Raw genomic sequence first — 21,074 nt, 5'->3', positions numbered from 1 at the left:
TTGATTAGAATTTTTTTTATATATATATATATATATATATATATATATATATATATATATATATATATATATATTTCCCTTGAAACACACTTGCATATTTTACTCATGCACAGTTTGGAGATTGGAGTGCCACCGCACCAATCCCAAACCTTTATCTGGATCTCCCCCTTCAGCCTCAGAGATTACTGCCTCACAACCCTGGAGCAGGGATGCTGTCTGCCTGGTAATTTGATGGCTAATCCCCTGCCTCTTCCCTACAAATCTCTTCCCTGATAAAGGGGTTGCTTCTACATTAGTAAACATGGGAGTCTTGGCTGCCTCGGCTGACAGTCAGACAAGAGGAATGGTTGAGTAAAGGGGAAGTAGAGGGATCACTAGTTCTCCTTTATGGTTCAAAGGAAAGTCGCTTTGCATCTTGTGCTGTAAACTCGGCGAGCTTGCTCGTGAGTTTGATCCAGATTTGTATATGAGGCTTATAATGTATAGTGCATCATCATGTATTTCTGCACATGTTGGTCAATGCATGTTGAAATTTCCCCTTTTGCTCAGTATCTCATGAGGCTAGTGGTTAATTTAACACTTTGGTAGAGAGCTGCCAATGCCTCAGAGCGGTGTGCATTTCAGAGAGTTCCCAAAAGGTCCATTGTTAATGCACATTCATTCGCTTTTTGACCCAAATATTTGATCCTAATGATCACTGCGCTGCTGTCACGGCGAGACCTGATGGCTCACTTTAAAGGAATTCGCCTCCTCAGATCTTTCTTCACAGGCTTACACTGGGCTGTAGGGACTGACTTACATGACCAAGCACTTCTTGATCGCAGGCTGTACTGCTCATTAGAGCGTTATTAGGACATGTTAGCCTCTGCCCATCGCCTGATGTCTGTTTCCTGGATGTTTGTGCACCTCCTGTGATGAATCAAAACTGATGCCTCGAGCCCAAACATAGCTCGGCCAAGTTTAACAGCACCTGGCGAGACGGCGTCTCTAACCAATCTATGAAATAACGTCAACCTTGACGACTGCAACGTCGGCCGTGATGGCTTCTCATTTGTTGACCTGACAGAGGCACTTTAGGCTGCAGGGTGGATCTGGTTAGGTGAGTGGCAGGTCCTGTCCCCGCGTGTCTTTTCTGTACGTGTTAACGGCCCGGCGTTCGGTCCAATCAATGTCAGGGAGTGAGATGATCTGTCAGGAAGAATTTGGTCAGATCGCTGTTTTCAGCACATTGCAGACCAGCAACATCACGACCAAGCAAATGAACTGTGGCGAGGACACACAAGTTTTGCGTGTTTGTCCTTTTTATCCCCCCCCCCCCCCCCCTGCGAATGCAAACGCAGCACTTTTGCCTCTACTCTCACAACCTTGACGATATATGAATATTGTTGGGCCAAAAGCTTATTCGCAGCACTAGTTGAGCTATTATTTGGGGTTCATTATTGACTTTTTTCAGGATGTGATTGAAATGCTTGAAGTGACCTAATTTTTTAAGCTTTACCAGTTTTTCCATAAATGGCACTTGTTTATTTTCCAACGATTAAATCTCAGGAACCTTCACCTGTAACTTCTGCTTCTTCTTTCATAGGCCAATCCATCGTAATGCCAGCATGCCTGATTGGATGTATTTTCACTGGCACCGACTCATTATAGAAGCCCCTCGTGTGGACTTTTTTTCCTGAAGCGGACTTTCATCTAACTATTTGATTATTCTGTGAAATCCTAGGACTCACTGACAAGACAGACTTTCTCTAACTGGATGTGTCCAGGAGATCTCTGTGTTGTGTGTGTGTGTGTGTGTGTGTGTGTGTGTGTGTGTGTGTGTGTGCGTGTGCGAGTGCATGTGCCGTGTGTGTCTGTCTTGTTAGCCAAGCCGCAGAACAGTGACTCTACACCGGTGGTAATTGATAGTCTGGAGGCTGTCTCAGCTGCAGGTAAATCCTATCTGCAGCTGTACTGTGAGGGAGAGGGGCGGGGTCGGGGAGAGAGTATCAATAAGTCTTCCAAGGACTGAGGATTTCAGAATAACTAGAGGGATGCTGGGGGGAAGACAAGAGGAGTGGGCGCTATAGCTGAGAGACATAATGGGAGAAATGTTTAATATGGCAGAGGATTTCATTGGCAGTTAGAATATCTCCAAGATAGCGCAGGCTTATATGTACATTTAGTGTTGCAGTTTCCTCATGAACATTGGTCTGAGGAACAGTGTATTACCCCATGTCGTCTTTGTTCTTCATCCACTGCTTGCCCGGTGCACAAAGCTGAGCGCGGAGGCTTAGACGTGGCTTTTGCCTCTTTTAAAGCTTCCTCCATCAGATATCCAGGGTAAAAAACTAAGTCCAGTGCTTTGCCACGGAGATGTAGAGCGGAGAGAAGGCAGGACAAGAGGCAGGCGCGACGGAGAGAGAGCTATTGGCCACGGCGAGAGATTCATAGGTAGTAACGTGGGCCGTCGGAGGAGTGCAGGTCGTCGTGTTGTGGCTCGGGCCCCCGTCAGCATAATGGACCTCGCCAGTCAGCTGGCAATCGATTGTGCTGCTCACAACCTTGTCAGCCTGTTGTTCCACGCTCTCGCTGTCTGTCGACCTGCCACGCTGAGATTGAGGACGAAGCAGAATCTTTCTCCCAGACGACAGATGCAGTGTGCGGTTACTCTCTCGTTACCGGGGACGGTGGCCTGGGGTAAGATGTGGAGGTGCAGGACAACGCCAGTGTAACTTGTAAAGAGAAAACCCCTCAGGAGCAGCGTCCCGATTAATCCCTGTTTCATTTAGTCTACGGCCGGAAAACTATCAGATTCAATTAGTCAAATAACAAGTGAACTCCACTTTGCTGGTGAACTAATTATGTATGTTAATTGTTGGTAAATTAGACCACGGGATGCACAAGAATGGTTACTTAAGCGTGCGTGTGTGTGTGTGTGTGTAGCAGCAGCTGCTGTTGTTGTTATGTATTTTTTTGCTGCTGTATCGGATTTGGTTTCGAGAATCATTGAATTTGGCATGGTCCACCACATTTCTGGTATTTCAACATCCCTAATTGGAACCAGTAAATTCCTTCTTCATTTTTTGCTTGACGAAGGCCTTGCATTGCATTATTAGATGATCCAATTTGTCGCTGAACAAATTCCACAGAGAATTCCGGGGCTAACGTCTCTGTTGGCATCAAAAAAACGAAACAAAAAACAGTTTCCCGCTCTACTCATGTCACGTGGGACAAAATGTGGGATTAGGCATTACGTGAGGACAGAGTTTAGCGGCGAGTTTACAGTCTACATCATGGTAGTTTGTGTCACTCTGCAGCACACGCACAGTCTTCAGAAGCACTGCACTTGTCTAATGAACATGGCCCGAGCTGAGAGCCCCTGCTTCTCTCGCCCTTCATCCACTAGCCCCTGCCCATTCTGCACTCATCTCTTTTACATTTTAAATCCTCGGGCCTCCGGAGGGCGACGGGAATATATGGTTCCATCTGCTCCGGCAGACTGGCTCATGGCTCACACAAAGACAAAGAGACAGAGAAGGAGAGACATGGCCAGGGAGAGAGAGAGAGAGAGAGGAGGAAACAGGGGGATGGAGAGAAACACAGACTGTCAGAAAGACTGAACAGCTTATTAGAATCAGCCCCCCCCCCCCCCCCCCCCCCCCCTAGTTAGACAGGGACTGAGAGGATAACTGCCTGGAATAGAAGGCAGGGGAGGGAGTTGGATTAGGACCTTGGGGATCCTCCTTTTCCACATTTGTAAAGGCAACTATAGCCCGTGTTAAATCTGTTAGGACTTCACTGTTTCAGGTGCACTTGTCGTGGCTTTTCTTTGTGTAACATGTAGCCTTTTTTTTGGGGGGGGGGGGGGTTTCAAGAGACGTCTTACAATGGCATTTGTTTGTGTTCCTAAATTATAATTCCAGACCCATTCCTCATCATGGGGTCCTCCTTCCTGAACAGAACCTGATGCTTTGGCTCAGGCGCCATCAGGTTCAGTGTTTCCGTCTCTCAGCACAGATGCTTGATTATCCGGGCGGTGCTTTTCCTCAGCCCCCTGTCCCTTCCCTGAGTAAACACTGGGTTTGTTCCTCTGCACCTTAGACCTGGGAGGGTTTCCCGCGTGTATCTTTGACATGCTACGCTGTGCGGTGAAATGATAAAACCCACTGTGTCAATATGCAGTTTCATCCCCGCAGCTTTGACTGAGGACAAACAAGCCAGTATAGAATGCAAAGTGTGTCACACACAGAGACAGTATGTGTGTTTAGTAGTAGCTTGATATTGCTGCCAATATTGGAGTTGCTCAGAAGTACATTTGTGTAAAAGAGGACGTGGTGAGATAATGAGCTGCTTTCAGGATTACAGTTGGCCAAGCATGGGCCATCCACCCACTGCTAACCCTAAATGGGTGAATTATCTCTTCTTTTCTGACTAATATCCAATGGTAGTACTGTAGTTAATCCATTCGCAATCCCAGTATGAGATAAGATAGCACTCGGACGTATAAAACATAGAGGAGATATGTTGACATACGTTTGGCTAATTCTGGCAGTCATATACCTGGCAAATCATAAGATTCGGTCACACTGAAAAGTGCAACCTTGCCTTAAAGCAGTCTTCTCCTTGATTTACATCATTTTCTCCACATGACTACACATATTAAGGGGAAAGAAAGGCTGTGGGGAATCGTCTGCTGGTCTCACAGTACCCATCCTGCAACAGCCCCGCAAAGTACTGTGGCAAACAATTACAAGAGTTGCTGATCTGTCACCGAGCACTGAGGCCGCAGCTTCTTTCACATGTCAGCCTCCGGAGGGTCCCTGCCGGCCAAAGAGCCTCTGTCCCAGGCCGTTACAGTCACTAATCTGGCCTGACACCAAGCTGATTTACAATGCCGCCCTACCCTAAGCACTGACTGACTAGAAGTAATTGATTTAGAACAGTGAAGACACCTGCTGCAGAGTATGAAGCCCTCCGAAGCTCCTCCCACGCCTCACTTTTACAAAGTTAGGCTCCATATTCTCAACTCCATCGCCACCTGTGGGAAATGCATTTTCTTAAAACCGGAGATAAAGGGAAGGCTTTTGTTCCAGTCGGCCGATTCCACTGAGAAAACACAGCTACGCGGTGTGTTTTCAGTTCGTATTGCGTTCCATATCTTCCCATGCGCTGTTGCAGTTCTCCAGCGCTCAATTCTTTCCTAATATTTCAGCTGTTTCTCGTTTGCCGAAAATCCACCCGTGATAGATCAGCGGATTGAGCTGAGCCCTAACAACCACCTGTGTTTGGCCAGCTATTGATCTACGGAGCCCTGTATTTGCCAGTTTCTCTGCTCACATGCCTTCACTGTTTGTCTTCGACCGGCGGAGACGAGGCTCTCTGCCCAGGAGGTGGTGGGGGGTTGGGGGGGGGGTTGAGGTCCTCTCTGTGGTGAGGGGGGAGTCCATGCCTTCTGTGCTGCCTGCCTAGTCACTTTATGGCGCCATCTGTCCCGTGCAAACTGTCGAGTGGTGACGTCTTAGCCCATCAGTCTCGCTTGACGGTGTGAATATCCTCTTGATATATATATATGTATACAGTACATATATATATATATATATATGCATCTGCTGTTGAGAATGCATCTCCGTTTATATTGCTAATTGAATATTTGGCCACAGTACAGAATCCTTCTTAACCTGTTCATTATTTTCTTTTTTTATAACAATATTACAACTCTTTTCATTCTTTGAACTAGGGCAAGACTATTGCCTTTCGGAGACCCTGAACTGAATACAAGGCTTTGTTATTTTTACATTTTCTCCATTTGTTTTATTTAGGCCCCAGATTGCGGGAATTACACGTTAGCCTGAACATACGTTATGAATAAAGTATAGGATTACAGAAGTAAATAATCATCATAATGATGTTAATACCTCTTAATAGCTATCAAAGTAATCCTGTGATGTCAATTCATGGGATGAAATATAAAAGAAATATACATTTTCCATTCGAGTTAAAGTAGAACTGGTTTATATTCTGTTGATTGCTGTTTCTGGACTGGTGCGACTTTACAGAAAGCTGTTTGATACAGTCGATTGTTCCAGGTGTACACGGCCTTGCTTTTATTTGATGAATGTCTGTTTTACATTGAGTCTGCCTTTTGATTTATTGCAGGCCCTTTGCCCAGCACTTTGTAGTGCAAAGCCATTTTCTCGTTGCTCTGCAGCTCGACAACTCCAATAATCGCTCTCCAATAAATTCAAATGGAAGTGGCACTCTGGTATGTCTCTTCTGCTCGGTGTAATACACATCAGTGTAATACATATCACCTCTCATTCCCAGATTGTTTTGTAGCGGCAAAGATTGGTAGCCCCCCAGAGGTGATTGTAAATCCCCCAGTTCAGGGGTAATTTATGAAGGTGCTTGAGTTTTGTTAAATGTTCACTCAACCGGACGGAATGCTGATCGACGTCGCACCACACGGGGTTAAAGCCCAAATGCGATGGTCTTTGCTCTCTGCTGAGAGGCTGAAGTTGGCGCCTTGAGTCGGGACATAATCAGGAGAATGGCGCGTTCTATCCAACCTCGTGCGTCATAGATTTACATCACAATTCATCATGTTGACTCTGCGTCATTGGCCGTAAACGTCTGCATACATTCCAAATGGCCGTTGTGTCATCACGCTTAATTATTGGCGTGTCCCGAATGAGCGACCTGATGGATCTCTCGGAGTCATCCACGCTGACAGACACTTCACCCGTGTGATTTATTACCCGAGCGATTTCATTGTAGGTCATAATCAGCGCTCCCTACTTTCCATTGCTCAACTTAAGGAAGTGCTCTCGCCCCGTTATAGGCGTCTTTCAGTTTCTCAGGCCTCTTCTCGGCAGTAAAGCGTTAACAATTAACTCGGCTGGAATCAGCTTGTAAACAGAAGTGCTGTAGAACCTGATAGGTCACGGGACATTACCTTTGGTTAGGTGAATTTCAGTGTAGCCTTGTAAAAAAAGAGAAAATCAGGACTGTTCATACAGCAAGGCGTTCGGGGTTTGAGTGAAAACCTAATTTGGTTGCTTAACACTTTCATTTTACAATATGTGGCCTCGCCGGCTTGTACTTATTCTCCTGGGCTCTTGTGCTGTGTGTGTTTGCCGCTGAGGTAAAACAAGGGTGCACAGACGTGTGAGGGTGCGCCTTCCAGGGCATGGAAAACTAATCAAGGGCCAAAACACTGCTGTCGAAATTCAGCTTGTAACTGTGTTTATGGAGCCGTTGCAGGCTGTGCCAACACAAACCTCTCTGGTCCGGGTTTATCACCTCCAGAGATGGCCGTGATTAGCTCCCCACGCTGCCGGCCATATATCTCAGCTGTCCCACCGCCCCGCGCTCAGGACGACCCATTACATGGAGACGGAGAAAGGGAGCGAACGCGAGTAGGAGGGATGGAAACTGTGGAGAGCGGAGATGCTACCTGCAGTTAGTGTAATGGTGGTGTTTACTCGGCCTGTGCGTGCTCTCCGTGTCGCTCTGTCTCGCATTGTTTGCACACTACTACCTCTGTATGGGTGGCCACTCCCTTGCCACGCACACACTTGTTACAGCTTGAATGACAGGCACCAGGCATGTGCGTGGCAAACAAGTAAACGCCATAGGTGTGTATTTTCTGTTATGCTCACCACAAAAACTCCTTTATCCTCCACCAGTCTACCTTCTGAGATGTTCACGTTCCAATTCCCCCCCCCCCTTAATTACTTCACTAAACCTCTTTGTCTTCTACCTATTATACAGTATATATATATATATAGATATATCTATATATCTATATATAAATATATATATCTATATATATAGATATATATATATATATCTATATATAGATATATATATCTATATATATAGTGTGTGTATGTTATACTGAGAACTCCCCAGACACTAGAGACTCCAAAGCCTCTTCTTAAAGGACTTAGAGAGCGGCTGCCCTCATGAGTGAATGGTCATTTAGGGTTATTTCCGTTTCTGTATCAGTTTAATGACCTCCTCTTCTCTTCCACAGTGTCTTTGTGGTAAGATAAAATGTTGCCACCGCTCTCCACATATGTGTGTGTGTGTGTGTGTGTATAGGATATATATGATCTTGACATCTTGACAAATTGGACTGAAAACCCAGTTCTGCACCATAAATTGTTTTTAGCCTGGTTGCAGACCTCTGAAACGCCGCCTACATCTCAAACTCTGTGGAGTTATTCACAGTAATGAATTCAGCGGGGCTGTTGTGAATAGCTGTTCCTTAACAGCAGTTAACCAGCCCAGGAAGCTGCAGGCTCAAATGTATTAAACTCATCCTCCCCCTTTGTTTCTTCAATACAGATCCATGTCCTAAGTGATGATGAGATGGAAGGATCTAACACATCTTTGACTTTCCCTCAATGTGTAGTCCTCTAATTGTGTCCGCATTCTCAATATATGAAAAAAAATAACATTTTCATTAACTTTTTTTCAACTTGTGCTAAGTCTAAAGTCTGGCAGAAAATGGCGAACAAAAAGGAAATGTCGGTCCAATTGTTCAAAAATGGTGACAATATGCAGATCTTTGGTACATCTCGTGGCGTGCTAATTGAGATGTTAGGTCAGATGTTGCGCTGCAGTTTCAAACTATTAATTTAGATCATCCACTGGAGCTGTAAAAATGATTTAGCTCCTGAATTCATCCTGACTAATTTTTAATTAGGATCTCAGTTTCTGGTCAAATAATCTGGACGATCATTTCAGCCATAATTATGCAGGTCTAGCACGCGCGCGCGCACACACACACACACGCACACGCACATACACATACACACACACACACACACACACACACACACACACACACACACACACACACACACACACACACACACACTCTCTCTCCTCTCTTACTCTCACACTCAAAAACCAGGCTTCAGAATTGAATCATTTACTCAACATAAGTATACACATGCAACTTTTCAAGGGCAGACATCCACCCCTAAGTCTTCTTACTGTTTGTCTCTCGCTCTCCCACCTACTGGCAAACAGTGTCTTCCTGTGTCCTGAGCCACTTGCCCAGATCGCGGCTCACACTGCAATGTTTCCACGTCGATGCCCCGTTCCCCTCTCTCACCAGCGCCTCCGCCAGAACACAAATGCACACGGGGGCAAGCATTGTCCCACAGTGTTTGTGTGCAGCTGGGAGGCACCGAGCTGAATAAGTAGCTAAATAAATAAAGAATAAAATCCTCGCTCGAGGAATTTGTTTCATTGAAGATGAAAAGCATCTCCCGCTCTCTGGCAGCTGCTGTGAAAGATATCCCTCCGACGCCAAGGGTTTGGAGCACGGCAAGTGGCCAACTCCATCAGCCTCACTCACTCTATCTGCCCACCGACGTGAACCAACGCCGCGCTGGCACACACCAGAATGAGTGTCAAAAACAAAATTGCCAGCCAACAAACTTGACGCGAGTTGTGTTCATTTTTCGGAGCTAACTTGGGGTTTTTTTTTTTTAATGTGGAATAAAAAAGGAGGCCTAAATGATGTTTGAATCCGGTTGCGGAATCGGGGTGTGATCCGGTTCTTTGGCACCATGAGCAGCGTGTTTGTGCATACACTTCTTCTTCTGCAGGCTTCCACGGCTTAACGCACCGACAATGAGCTGCGCTCTCATTACCAGCGAAGGTGAAGAGCCACAAATGCAGCATTTTTCTCGAAATTCTAAAATGCAGGGGACGAGCATAATGCAGATTGATAATACCACAGCTTGAACTTCTCAGTGACAACGGAGAGGATGTTGGCTGCACACACACTTGCTTGGAGATTCATTAGATGCAGGGTTTGTTTCATTGGAAATTGGCGCCGCAGACTTGAAAGCCTCGGGGAACATTCCTGCGAGTATGAGACGGTGGTGATGAGCTCACCGACAATGAATGGTACCTGTCTGCAACTGGCAAGCAGAGGAATTCGTCCTATCATTTTACTTCCCCATGCCGGTCTCTTCCTCTGCCAAGTGACTTGTCAGAAGAGGTTAAGGTGCTTAAAGGGTCCATATGTTAAACATAGAACAAGAAACTGGTGGAAAGATGACGAGGTAATTAATCACCGATGGAAAGATCTGGTGGATGAAATATATGAAATGGAGAAAACCATTGTTATATGTAACATAAACATTTTCCCCCCTTTCTTTCTTTCTTTCTTTCTTTCTTTCTTTCCTTCTGTTTCTTCTCTCATGTGCTTCCAAAGTGGATAAACATGTGATATTATGTTCTCCTCTAACACAATTTACTTTACTTGTCATTATTGTACCTATCAACCTGTGAACTGTGATATATGATTTGCAAATTAGTATCATTATTATATATATATATATTTTTTTTTGTGTGTATTTGTTTATGTTATCTCACCTTTTTGTTTGAAGTATATTTTTCTTGTTGAGTATATTGTGTGTTTGTTAATTTACCGTACGTGGGTTAGGGTTAGGGTTGAGCATTAGCAGTGGTAAACTTGCAGGAACACTGTCAGTTCAGTCTCATATCTTTGCTCGCCCAGCGGCACAAAGCAACACCAGTGTTCACTCTGCTCCTGTTTCCATCACTTCTTTCTATTCTGTCCAAGTAAGCATGCCAGCCTCCCAGCCCCGGCACATGTCGCCAAGTGAGTCACCAGAGACGCAGCGCTGCTCGGGGGTGGGGGGGGGGCGGGTAGGGCGTCGTAACCTCTTGTCCCGCGAAAACGCGGCGACGGCTGAAGCTAATAGCAAGCGACCACCGCCACCACCTGCTACCGGCAAGGAACAATGTTCCGCGGCGTAGAAAAGCCCACGTGAAGCACCTTCAAGATTTAGTTTCCCGAGGAACTCAAGAGTGGTTCTCTTTTGTTTCACAAAGAGGGTGGTCGAAGAGGTGTGTGTGTGTGTGTGTGTGTGTGTGTGTGTGTGTGTGTGTGTGCGTGTGTGTGTGTGTGTGTGTGTGTGTGTGTGTGTGTGTGTGTGTGTGTGTGTGTGTGTGTGTGTGTGTGTGTGTGTGTGTGTGTGTGTGTGTGTGTGTGTGTGTGTGTCACTTGTCTTACATGTGCATTGAAAACGCCATGTGAGTAATGGGCTGCTCACCACCTTAAGAATGGAAAGGTTGTTTTTTTTCCCACAAGATACTGGAGGCATTGTGTTCCTGACACCCTAACTTATTTGGCCCAATTGAATAGACTCAAGCTGACCGGCCACCCAGCAAGCCTCAAGATATTTCCACAGTGCGAGCGCCCCTCTCTCTCCTTTCACAAATATCAGCATTGTTCCGTCACCGCCGCAAACTGGGCAGCGAGACCGAACGGACGGGCCGAGAAAGTCCTCAATTCCAGTCCAATTGGCCTCTTGTGAAAGCTTTGTACAGAATCGTTCTCGGCGAGCCCTTGAAGACAAAAGTAGGGGTTGCTTTAAAACTTTTCAAACTTTTCTCATTTCGCGTCTTCTCTCTTTCGGAGGGTCTTCTGGAGATACCGCTTTAATTCCATCAAAAGACAGATCTCTATCCTTACCATATTGTGGCCTGCGTCACAGTTATGATTACTCATCGCAGATGGCCACGGGCAATGGGGAGTGGGGATAAGAAATTCTGTTAGCTCAATTTGTGGGGATACACAGTCACTCGGTCTATAACAGCATCAGACGTCCGAACCGCAGGCTGTAACAAACTTAAGGTCATCCATCTGAATCTTATCAGTTGGCTTAGTCATTTCCTTCGCTAAATCTAATTCCTCAAAAGACAAAGACTCAGTGCGGCTGCCGTTTGTTGAGATGGACGGCCCTTTGTTTTTTCTGTCTCCACCTACTACTTAAAAAAGACGGAGAGGTGCTCTCCGCTTTATGGCTGGGTCAGTTATGGTTCATTTGTGTCACACCTGCTGCTTCCTTTGTCGACCTGTCGTGGCGGTCCCCCGGGACGTGGGACATGCTAAATGTCGGTTGTTTTTTTGTTTAACGTATGCACGCGTGTTGTCGTTCAATGAGATCATCACGGCACTTTGTAGATTTGAGCCCATCTGGAAGACACAGTTCCAATTTCTTAATGGGGGAACACTAAGTGGGCGGCGCTCCCTGGGGACCGATGTTTAGGATGTCCTCTGGGGTTTGGGCTGATCCTCACTGGGAGAGGATGGCTGAGGAGCTTAATCCCGTGTCCCGACCTGCCCTTTTGTTCTTATTATTTCTTCCCATGATTTCCTCTCTGCAGCGCCGCTCTGCGTTTCTCCCCCCCCCCCCCCCCCAACTCTTCTGCCGATGTAGTTCTGCGTGTTACATTCGCTCCACTTGTATTTTCCTCTGCCCCGAGCAGGATTCTGTTGTGGTTAGTGGGTGCCTTGTTTGTCCCGACCAAAGATCCCCCAGTTGTTGTGCGCTGTTGTTTTCTTACAAGTATACAGAATTTCCGTCTCCTTTGGTGCTGCTTTGCGACTCGCCTTTTTGATTTGTTGTTTTTTTTCCCCCGCTTTACCGTGTTATTATGTTCATTCAAATATATGCAAATACGCGGCGAGTCTGAATACTAATGTTCCTGTGCTCCTGTTCTGCCTGTGTTTGCTCTCCCAGGTGTTAGTCTTTGATCCTGTCAGAGTGGGACGCGTCGCGCAAGGGGGACTGAGGAGGGAGCGGTGCCAACTCGGAACATGGTGCCTCACATTCACCCGGCAGTGCCCCTCCTGCCCAGAGGGGCGTTGCTGTTCCTGATTCTCCTCGGCTGCATGGTGTTTTCCTCTGTGGCGGACAGTAAGTAACCTCATCCTCCCGGAAAGTCCGACCTGGCTTTCGCCTCATTTCACCTCCAAAGTGTTCTGACAGTCGGAGCAGTTTAGCCCCTCATTCAGCCATAGAGGAAAGTGACACACTTTGAAACATGTTCCTTTCGAAACGGGACCGACACGTGTGTTTGAAAGCCGAATTTAACCCACTCCACTGTGTCACTTCACATAACAGTTTGGATATTTTACGGAGAGCAGCGTAGTAACTTCAGTCAAAATACTTCCTCGTCCAACGCATGCCCCCAAGTGTGGAGGGCATTAGCGTGTGCTCTAAAAATAAGTGTACAGTGCACACGGTGGAGCTCCGTCGGCCTCTGTGCCTGGCTGTCAATGTGAATGACGCTTTGGGCCGGATGGAGGCTCTCGGAAAGATGTCTCACCATCGCTGTGCCTTCGGGTCCCGGGGGTAGTCAAGAGGCTCTGCCCTGCCAAAGACGGGGGTCAGGGACAGAATTAATTCAACACATGACCTCACCTAAAGTGCCGTCATAGGGCCACTGTAATTCAATTATTCCCCTCCCCCCTCCCATTCCTCCACCCGGCCACGCCAACTGCCCTGTCCTTTCATAACTGGGTCCGGTAGGATCTGTTTTCCTGTCCCCTTTGCCTCCTCTCGCCCAGCCCTGTCTTATCATTTTTCTGTCTCTTGCGGCGTGTCTGGATTTTTGCACAGTTTAAGTGTGACCTTGACCTTGCACAAATGTTTTGCACTCCTGTCTTTGTACGTGTGGCGAGGCGAGACTGTTTCCGCTCTGCTCGTGAGGGGGTTGAACCAAATCGGACCTTGACTGGAGACGTGTTGGTCAAGTAAGACTGAAAAATGTGACCCACTGCACTGAATTCATCCCTAGTCTTAACATACAGTAGCATATATTCGATTGGTGATGCGTTTCGCTGTGTGTTGAACAAATTGATTCAACAGCATTGAGACATAATCGAGAAATAAGATAATGTCAGGGGCATCGACGGTGCCAGGATAATATTTAATATTGCTGAGTCTGTGGAATGCACAATGCCAGAGTTTGGTTGCGACCTTGATTACTAAGCTGTGCTGCTGTTGTGCTGTCTTGAATCTATATTTTGCAGATACCTTTATGCAACGTCAATTATTAAGAAAATACTGATGTTATTTACATTTTTAGAAAGGGCTGTCTCTATAGTATTTCATGGCTTCAGGACATGTTGAATATACAGTACACACCATTTGCCAGATTTAAAGATGCGCACACAGCTGAACATTACTGGGCCAAGCTTGTTTTGGAACAATCTTTTTGTGTCCAGTCTTTGAACAATGGGCTTATGGTGACAACGTTTTACAGTATCTACATAAAAAAAACCCTAGTCTCTAGGCTTCTCAGCCACCATGAGAGCAAGATTTCCCCAGTCTCTAATTTCAGTAATCATATACGCATTAAAAACACAGAACCAAGCGTACAGCTATACAGATATTCTGTTGTGACAAGCTGGCGCAAGCACATTATTTATTAAGGATCCACCATAACACTGATATGTGAGTAAGGGGCAGAAGAAAAGATGTAATTTCACCCTAAGTGGCAGATAAAAGATATACTAGCTTGTAAGAAAAGCCTGGCTTTGGTCCGAGGTTAACCTATGGTTGTAGCTTAATGAAAGCACACATTGGAAAAGTCGGAGACCTGCTATTACCAAAAGCAGTCTGCCTGTAAAGCAAACAGACATAGAATTAAAATAAGACAGTTGGGGTGCAAAAATAACACCCACCGATAATGGCAGGGTTGTGTGCATTTGGTGTCTGTAATTTGTATGCAACTTAGTTATGTGAACTTGATAGTTCTGGTTTGGATGTCCTGTATTACAGGGCAGACACCAGACAGATATCATGGGCGGATTGAGCCTGGCGAGGCTCTGATTACACGTGTCAGCCTGGTGTCCTTGTCTCTCCCGTCGAAAAACTGTTGAGCAGGCAAAGCAGCCGCAGATGGCAAACGTGACAGCCAAGTTGGGCCATGTCCTTACATTCAAACTGTAGATGGAACAATGCATCATGATTTAGCACCACGCACATACAGTACGTACGCCACGCGCGCCATCCGGGATGCTCTGTGACATCATCCATCTCGTATCGTCATTAAGTCAGTACAGAATAGTGTGATTACTTGGAGTGCTGATCGCAGACGTCTCATCGATCCCCCGGGAGCTAGGCTTAATCAACCAGCGCTCTATACAGCCTCCTCGTACACAATAGACCACTGGCCCCACAAGGTCAGTCCCAAAGTCACACATACCCAGCACTTAAATGAAATGGTTATCTTTTTGTAGTGCTGTCATTGTGAGTTATTTCACTGGCTTTAATAAGCTTTTGATGTATGTGTCTCCTCTCATGTTATAATCTCGGGGCGGCTTTTTTGTGTTAGGTGCAACAAGGCCACGAAAGCCTTCTCAACTTTAAAGTGACTTTTTTAAATATATATATATATATATATATATCACACCACCGTGTCATACGATGCTCTTTTAGCATCTTATTTGTGTTCCCACATGCACGACCAAGAGAATAACGGCACTTTGTCCGTTCTGTAGACAATATCGCCGCCGTTGTGTTTCTTTATTGTCCAATCGTGAGACCACTAAGAGGCGTCCCATAGGGCTGCTGTGCTAAATATACATGGCTTTAGACAGAAATATCCCCCAAAAAAGCTAATAAAACATACATCACCAGAATCCTAAGAGCAAAAAAGTGCTTTAAAAACTCCTAAATCCCCCCAAACTGCCATGTACTACAAGAACCTATAAAACACTGTTCATGGATTGATTTGGCAATTTCTAAAGCTACTACACTGGACTGATGTGATGGAAGTGCCAAAGTGGTTTGGACAAGGGGTGGGCAGACAGTGGGGCTGGGGGGTGGGGGACCCCATGGCTGCAAATTGGATTGTATTTTTAAGTGTCCATATGGTCACCCAGTTCAAAAACTGACAGGGATAGAAATTGATTCTTTTTTAATTAAAAGTAACCATATCCACCTTGGAGAGGCACTTGAAGAGTAATACAGTTAGCACACAGCTGTGGTCCACATACACACACACACACACACACACAAACACACACACACACACACACACACACACACACCGAAAAGGAGGCCGAGGTGGAGATAGAGCTAAACAAAAGAAAATGTGCTCTGTGGACGCAGGGGCAGAAAGCAATATATATGTGCGAAATACATCTGCAAGATAATGCTTTGGAGGAATGCAATTCAGAGGCTGGAGAGATTTGATGGGAAGTTGTTTTCATAAGCCGGGTGCAGCAGTGTCAGAACGGAGGGAGGGAAGGGTCAGCGGAGATTAATGATGTGAGATTAATAGTTTAATTAGGGAGCGCGGTGGCAGGGCCAGAGGCAGTCACCCAAACCCCTCGGCCGCGTCCCGGATTCAGCAGCGCCACCGGACGACCGGAACCGCCGGTGGTGTCATTCCTGAGAAGAGCAGATGGAGAAAGACTTTTTTTTTTAATCACAGTGACGTCTTCATTGACAAAAGACGCCTCAGTTCCTCACTGCCCGTTATCACCTACTGCTTATTTCATTCTCAATTAATCTAAGGGTATATGGATCGGAAATAATCCGGAATTAACGCAGCTTTTGAAGAAGCGATGCAGATTTAATTTGTGTCGGGGAGATACAAATTAAAAGAATGCTCATACACATCCCGATCAGTGATTAGACTCCGCTCGGAGAATTAAACAGGACAGAATCCAGTGGCTTATTGGAACCGCACACCCATGTATGGTTTACTTTTGGCGAATCCTCTGAGGTACATTTAAAGGCAGTTGACTCAACCCAAAACAGCCCGAGGACACGGAGCAGAATGAAACGTAGTCTGGTCTCCAGTGGCATCTCCTGTATTTCATGGATAAATGGTCACCTTAACTTTTCAAAGATGCTAAATCGTGGGGGAAGCAACAAAGAGCCTGTTGGCGCCCGTAAAGCTCGACTTTCATTGCCGCTTCATGTCCCTACAGTAACATGATTTAATTTCCTCCTCAATTCTGCCTTGCAGAGAGTTGAATTACTTAAGACCTCTGGGCTGCGTGGGTGAGGCGATGAGAACAATGGTAGGGGTTCTTTGTGGCCTCCGAGGGAGGGGCAATCAAGGGGAGGCAAATTAATGAGGTTAGTGGGGTCACGAGGGGGTGCGTGGTGATGGATGATGAGCCAACCCCAAAATGGGAGCCGCTGAGAAGCTGAGAGGCATCTCAGAAGCTTAGACTCTAACCCGCCCCCCCTCCCGGGATCACTTAGCACACTTAACATTTTCCCCACACTGTTTTTTATTAATGTCAGGGTCCGAGCCGAGGTGACCATTGGACTTTCCCGGCACAATTAACAAAGCGCCCCGCCAGTTGCCCGAGTCTTCCCTTCATACTCCCACCGCAGCTTTGCAGAGCAGTTTTGGATTTCCATTCTAGAGGTGTCACACCATGTGCCTTATTATATTATATGTGCCTTATTACATATTCAAGCTGCATTTAAAGTGTTCTTTTCCCTCGTCGCCGTATTTTGTTTCGCATGCGAGTGTCCCCGGCCTGACACTCTGTCTCCCGCCCACACATGCCTTCAAATGCAGCAGTCAGTCGTCCTTCAGTTTCTAAATGGGGAAAAAAAACAAAACAAAAAACCCCACTAAGTATCACGGCGGCGCAAATGAGAACATTTCATCAAGTGAGCCAGGTGAACATCGGAGGTGATGTGGCCGCAGGGTTATGCAGATGAGCACTGCAGCACAGGCCTGTCTTGTAGGTTAGGGCCACATGCAGTACCTCATAACGAGTGTTTTCACTGGGGACAGGTAGTGGTTTTGTGCATTTTCACATTTGCATTGCCCACACTGTATTTCAGACTTGACAGCAGTTGTTTTCAGTTAATGCTATGGTGGGTCTCGCTCCAGCCAGCAGGCAATTATGGCGTTCACGTCGCGAAAAAAGGAACCTGTAAAACATAAACTTTAGTTTGCCCTCATTTTATTACCACACTTTCAAAACAGCATGGAGCTGTATATTTCTCAGCATACATCGGTACAACAAGAGTAGTCATTTCACCTTAAGAGAGTCTAACAAAGACAACACAGTGTCTGCCTTCATCTAAAAAGGCTGTTAAAACTTTCCCTCAAGGAAGGAGGTGGGCTGAAAGCAGCCACAGGTAGTGAGTCATCTTTGAATAGATCTGGGTAAGGCGCCAGCTTAAATACCGCAGGTAATATGAAACCTTCCGACTCCCAATCGTGTGATACCGGGAACACCCACATCCCCACCACCAGACAGTACACAGAGGAGCGTTTATCCTTGCATGTTCTTTAAACAGTTGCTCTAAATGCCCACCCCGGGCATCGGTCACCAAAAGCACACAGTGGTGTTTTCTTCTTCTTCTTCTTCTTCTTCTTCTTCTTCCCTTTTACCCCCAACAGATGTCATATATTGACTGACAGAGGAGAAGAGAGGGCGAGTGCAGACTTTAGAGATGCCTCCCTCTTTCATAATCGGCTTGAGAAGATGAAAGCCATTACATTAATGTTGCTCACACTGGGAAGAGAGAGGAGTGAAGGGTAATTGCACTTAGAGTTCCTGTTCTCCGCCACTGTCCTGAATAATTCACAGAAGGCCTGATAGAAAGCGCGTCTTTGTGGTCTAGGGGGTATTGAAAGTTTCATGTTTTCCTTTTTATTCCCCTCCCCCTTCCCTATCTCCTCTACAGGTTGAGACATTTTGTCTGAGGTACAGTATGTCAGGGATGATAAATCACATCGCTCTTTCAGTTTCACGGAAGTTCCGATGAGACGTCAAACATTTAGTCCAATGTCTTGAGTCTTCGGGCCTCCTAAAAAACTTTTATGCTGCGTCACCATCCCGTCACGCAGTGAACGCTCAGCTGGTTCGCAGCGAGGCCAACAGCTCGGTGTGAGTGACTCAGCACGAGACGAGTCGGAGGAGTTGATGGACTGCGGTGAATGGGCCACACCGCTCTTTACGACTCTTTATAAGGCGATATCAATTTAACAGATTCGAGAGATTAAAAATTCAAAAACCGGATGGTAAAAAATAAATCACCTTGACCTGGAAAAACGACGATTACGGGAAACCCTCCCTCGTATTATTCAGTCCTTGGGTCGCCGCACAAAACATTGTAGCGCGCACGCGATGTGCGTGTGTCTCTCGGAGAACAAATAACAGTGACAACGCTCCTCGGTGTAAAAACACAAGTGCAGATAGCGAACGCGGCGTTCATTGGTTTTAAACAAACAGCCTGAGGAGCCGTTGACTTTAGCGGGGTACATAACTTGCAGGGCAGGCGGCTTTATATGGAATTAATTGCAAACAAGTTGCATGCTAATGGCCTGAAAAGGGCGTTAATGGAAGTGTTCCATTAAAACAACCAGCGCTGATGCCATCAGACAAATTCCCCACTAAGTGTTGCCTCATGAAAAACGATAACCTGCTAATCCATTATTAATAAGAATTAATGGTTTTCCCTCTGCGTCGTGTGTATCGATCCCTGATACTCTACACTCGCACGGTAGCTCTCTCTGGGCACTGCGGCGGGCTTGGGAATACACTAATTGTGAGCCGCACAAGAGCTATTTGCACGAGTCCCCCTGCTGTCTCTGCATTTTTTTACAAGCCTTGCTGCGAGGCCCAAACACACACATACACACACACACACACACACAAATGTGTGTATCACAATCCCATACTCCTCTAATTTGTGTGGGTCCAAACGAAAAGAATAAAACGAAGAAGAATAGACGTAGAAAGTAAATAGAAGAAGAGGTTAACCATCCGTGAAGCCGCACTATTGTGTTTGCTCGCTTTTCGGTTGGTCTCGTCTCCTTTCACGTCGCGTCTTGAGTAACGTCCGCAGCCGAGGAGTGAGGCGACGCCTGATTCGTGCGTGTCTGCTGGCCAATGGCTGCAAGCTCCCGCGCTGGTTCGAAGCAGTCCCTCGTGGTTATGTGTTTTTCCCGCCCACGCAGCCGTATGGGGACCGACAACGCCGTTGCATTCGCGATTGAGTTCAATGTGGTCACGACGCCTTGCACATTTGTCCTTGACAAAGTCATTTACCGTGTACTGTACCGCGACAGTTGTTCCTGATCATCTGTCTAGTCTGGTCTAGTGTCTGTGTCTGTGTCTGTCTGGAGATAAAAACAAGACCTGTAGCAACACGGGGAGTTTTTGGGGAATCCCCGGTACCGTTCGACTCTCTGATGACCTGCAACTCCAGAGATACCGCTGAAGGCATCAGGTTAACGGAGAGAAGCCGTTTAACCCCACACGCGGAGCAGCCACCAGCCCAGCGCCGCCTGAACCCGAATCTATGCGGACCTGTTTCCCCTCAACGGGGCACACGTATGCATACATGTGATGTGTGATGACACCCCCGCAGCATGCTCGCGCTGCAGCACAAAGGCTAAACCCTCTGTAGCACTCTGTCTTACTTTATTTAAACATTAAGCATTAAAGGGGTTTGAATTAATTCCCCTAATAACTCTATAATTAGTTTGATCATCGGACTCTGTCAGGATCAGTAGCGTACAAGAAACACCTTATTACTCCCAGAACATTGTTGGGTTTCTTTGCTGGCGTGTATTGTTTTTGCTCAGATTAAATCATTTATTTCACTCATTAGTTTGAACATGAAAGCCTTTTTGCTCCAGTTTAAAAAAAAAAGGAGAGAAAGGCGTTTGTTTCTTGTTTTCAACACCAGCGGCCCCGCTGCTCTTTGTGTACAACAGCTCTGTTTTGCATGTTGATCACTTTTTTGATCTCTGGTGCATTCATTTGTTAATTAAAACCAGTAGTGTTGATTGATTGAGTCGTAATCCAGATAAGTTTATCTGCCTTGAATTTGATGACGATAACGCGGTTTAGTTGATAGCTGCTGTAATTAGAGCGACGCCTTCATCTGGTTAGTGTGAATAAATTAATACGAGGCATTCATGAATCGATAACCTTGCAGCCAACACGGGGCCCTGACAGTTTGTGGCAGCACTTTCTACACTCTGCCAGGGAGAGGAGAGCGTGCGTCGGAGCCTCGCGTGTCAAGACGGGGGGTTTGAATGTGACGTATCAAAGCCGCGAACGAGCGCAGCTCAAAGCTCGCAGTCGGAGGCAGGGAGAGGGATTTGCATAGGTAGGCTTATGTGTTTTCCACCTCGTCCCTGCCATTGTTTTCTTTGTGACAACTGCCTGACAGCCAGGAAAATGGGACACAGGCAGAGGAATAAAAGGGCCGCGTCTGGATTTTGTCTCTCTAAGAAAAGAAGTGACAAACCGA

At 46.3% G+C, this 21,074-nt stretch overlaps 1 protein-coding gene across 18 annotated transcripts in view; it reads left to right on the top strand.

Moving 5' to 3' along the window:
- The window catches only part of ptprfb (protein tyrosine phosphatase receptor type Fb), a 162,758-nt gene that overhangs the window by 44,979 nt on the left and 96,705 nt on the right, over positions 1-21,074 (top strand). For all 18 annotated transcript variants that reach the window (XM_047331775.1, XM_035633167.2, XM_047331773.1 and 15 more), the window contains one exon: positions 12,558-12,734. In XM_047331775.1, coding sequence (XP_047187731.1) covers positions 12,635-12,734 — 100 coding nt within the window. In that variant the 5' untranslated portion in view covers positions 12,558-12,634. Of the gene's footprint in view, positions 1-12,557; positions 12,735-21,074 lie in introns of those variants that run through there.

Source organism: Scophthalmus maximus, chromosome 5 (genome assembly GCF_022379125.1).
Source record: "Scophthalmus maximus strain ysfricsl-2021 chromosome 5, ASM2237912v1, whole genome shotgun sequence".
NCBI classification, from domain to species: domain Eukaryota; kingdom Metazoa; phylum Chordata; class Actinopteri; order Pleuronectiformes; family Scophthalmidae; genus Scophthalmus; species Scophthalmus maximus.
This window is presented reverse-complemented; position numbering and strand designations above follow the sequence as displayed.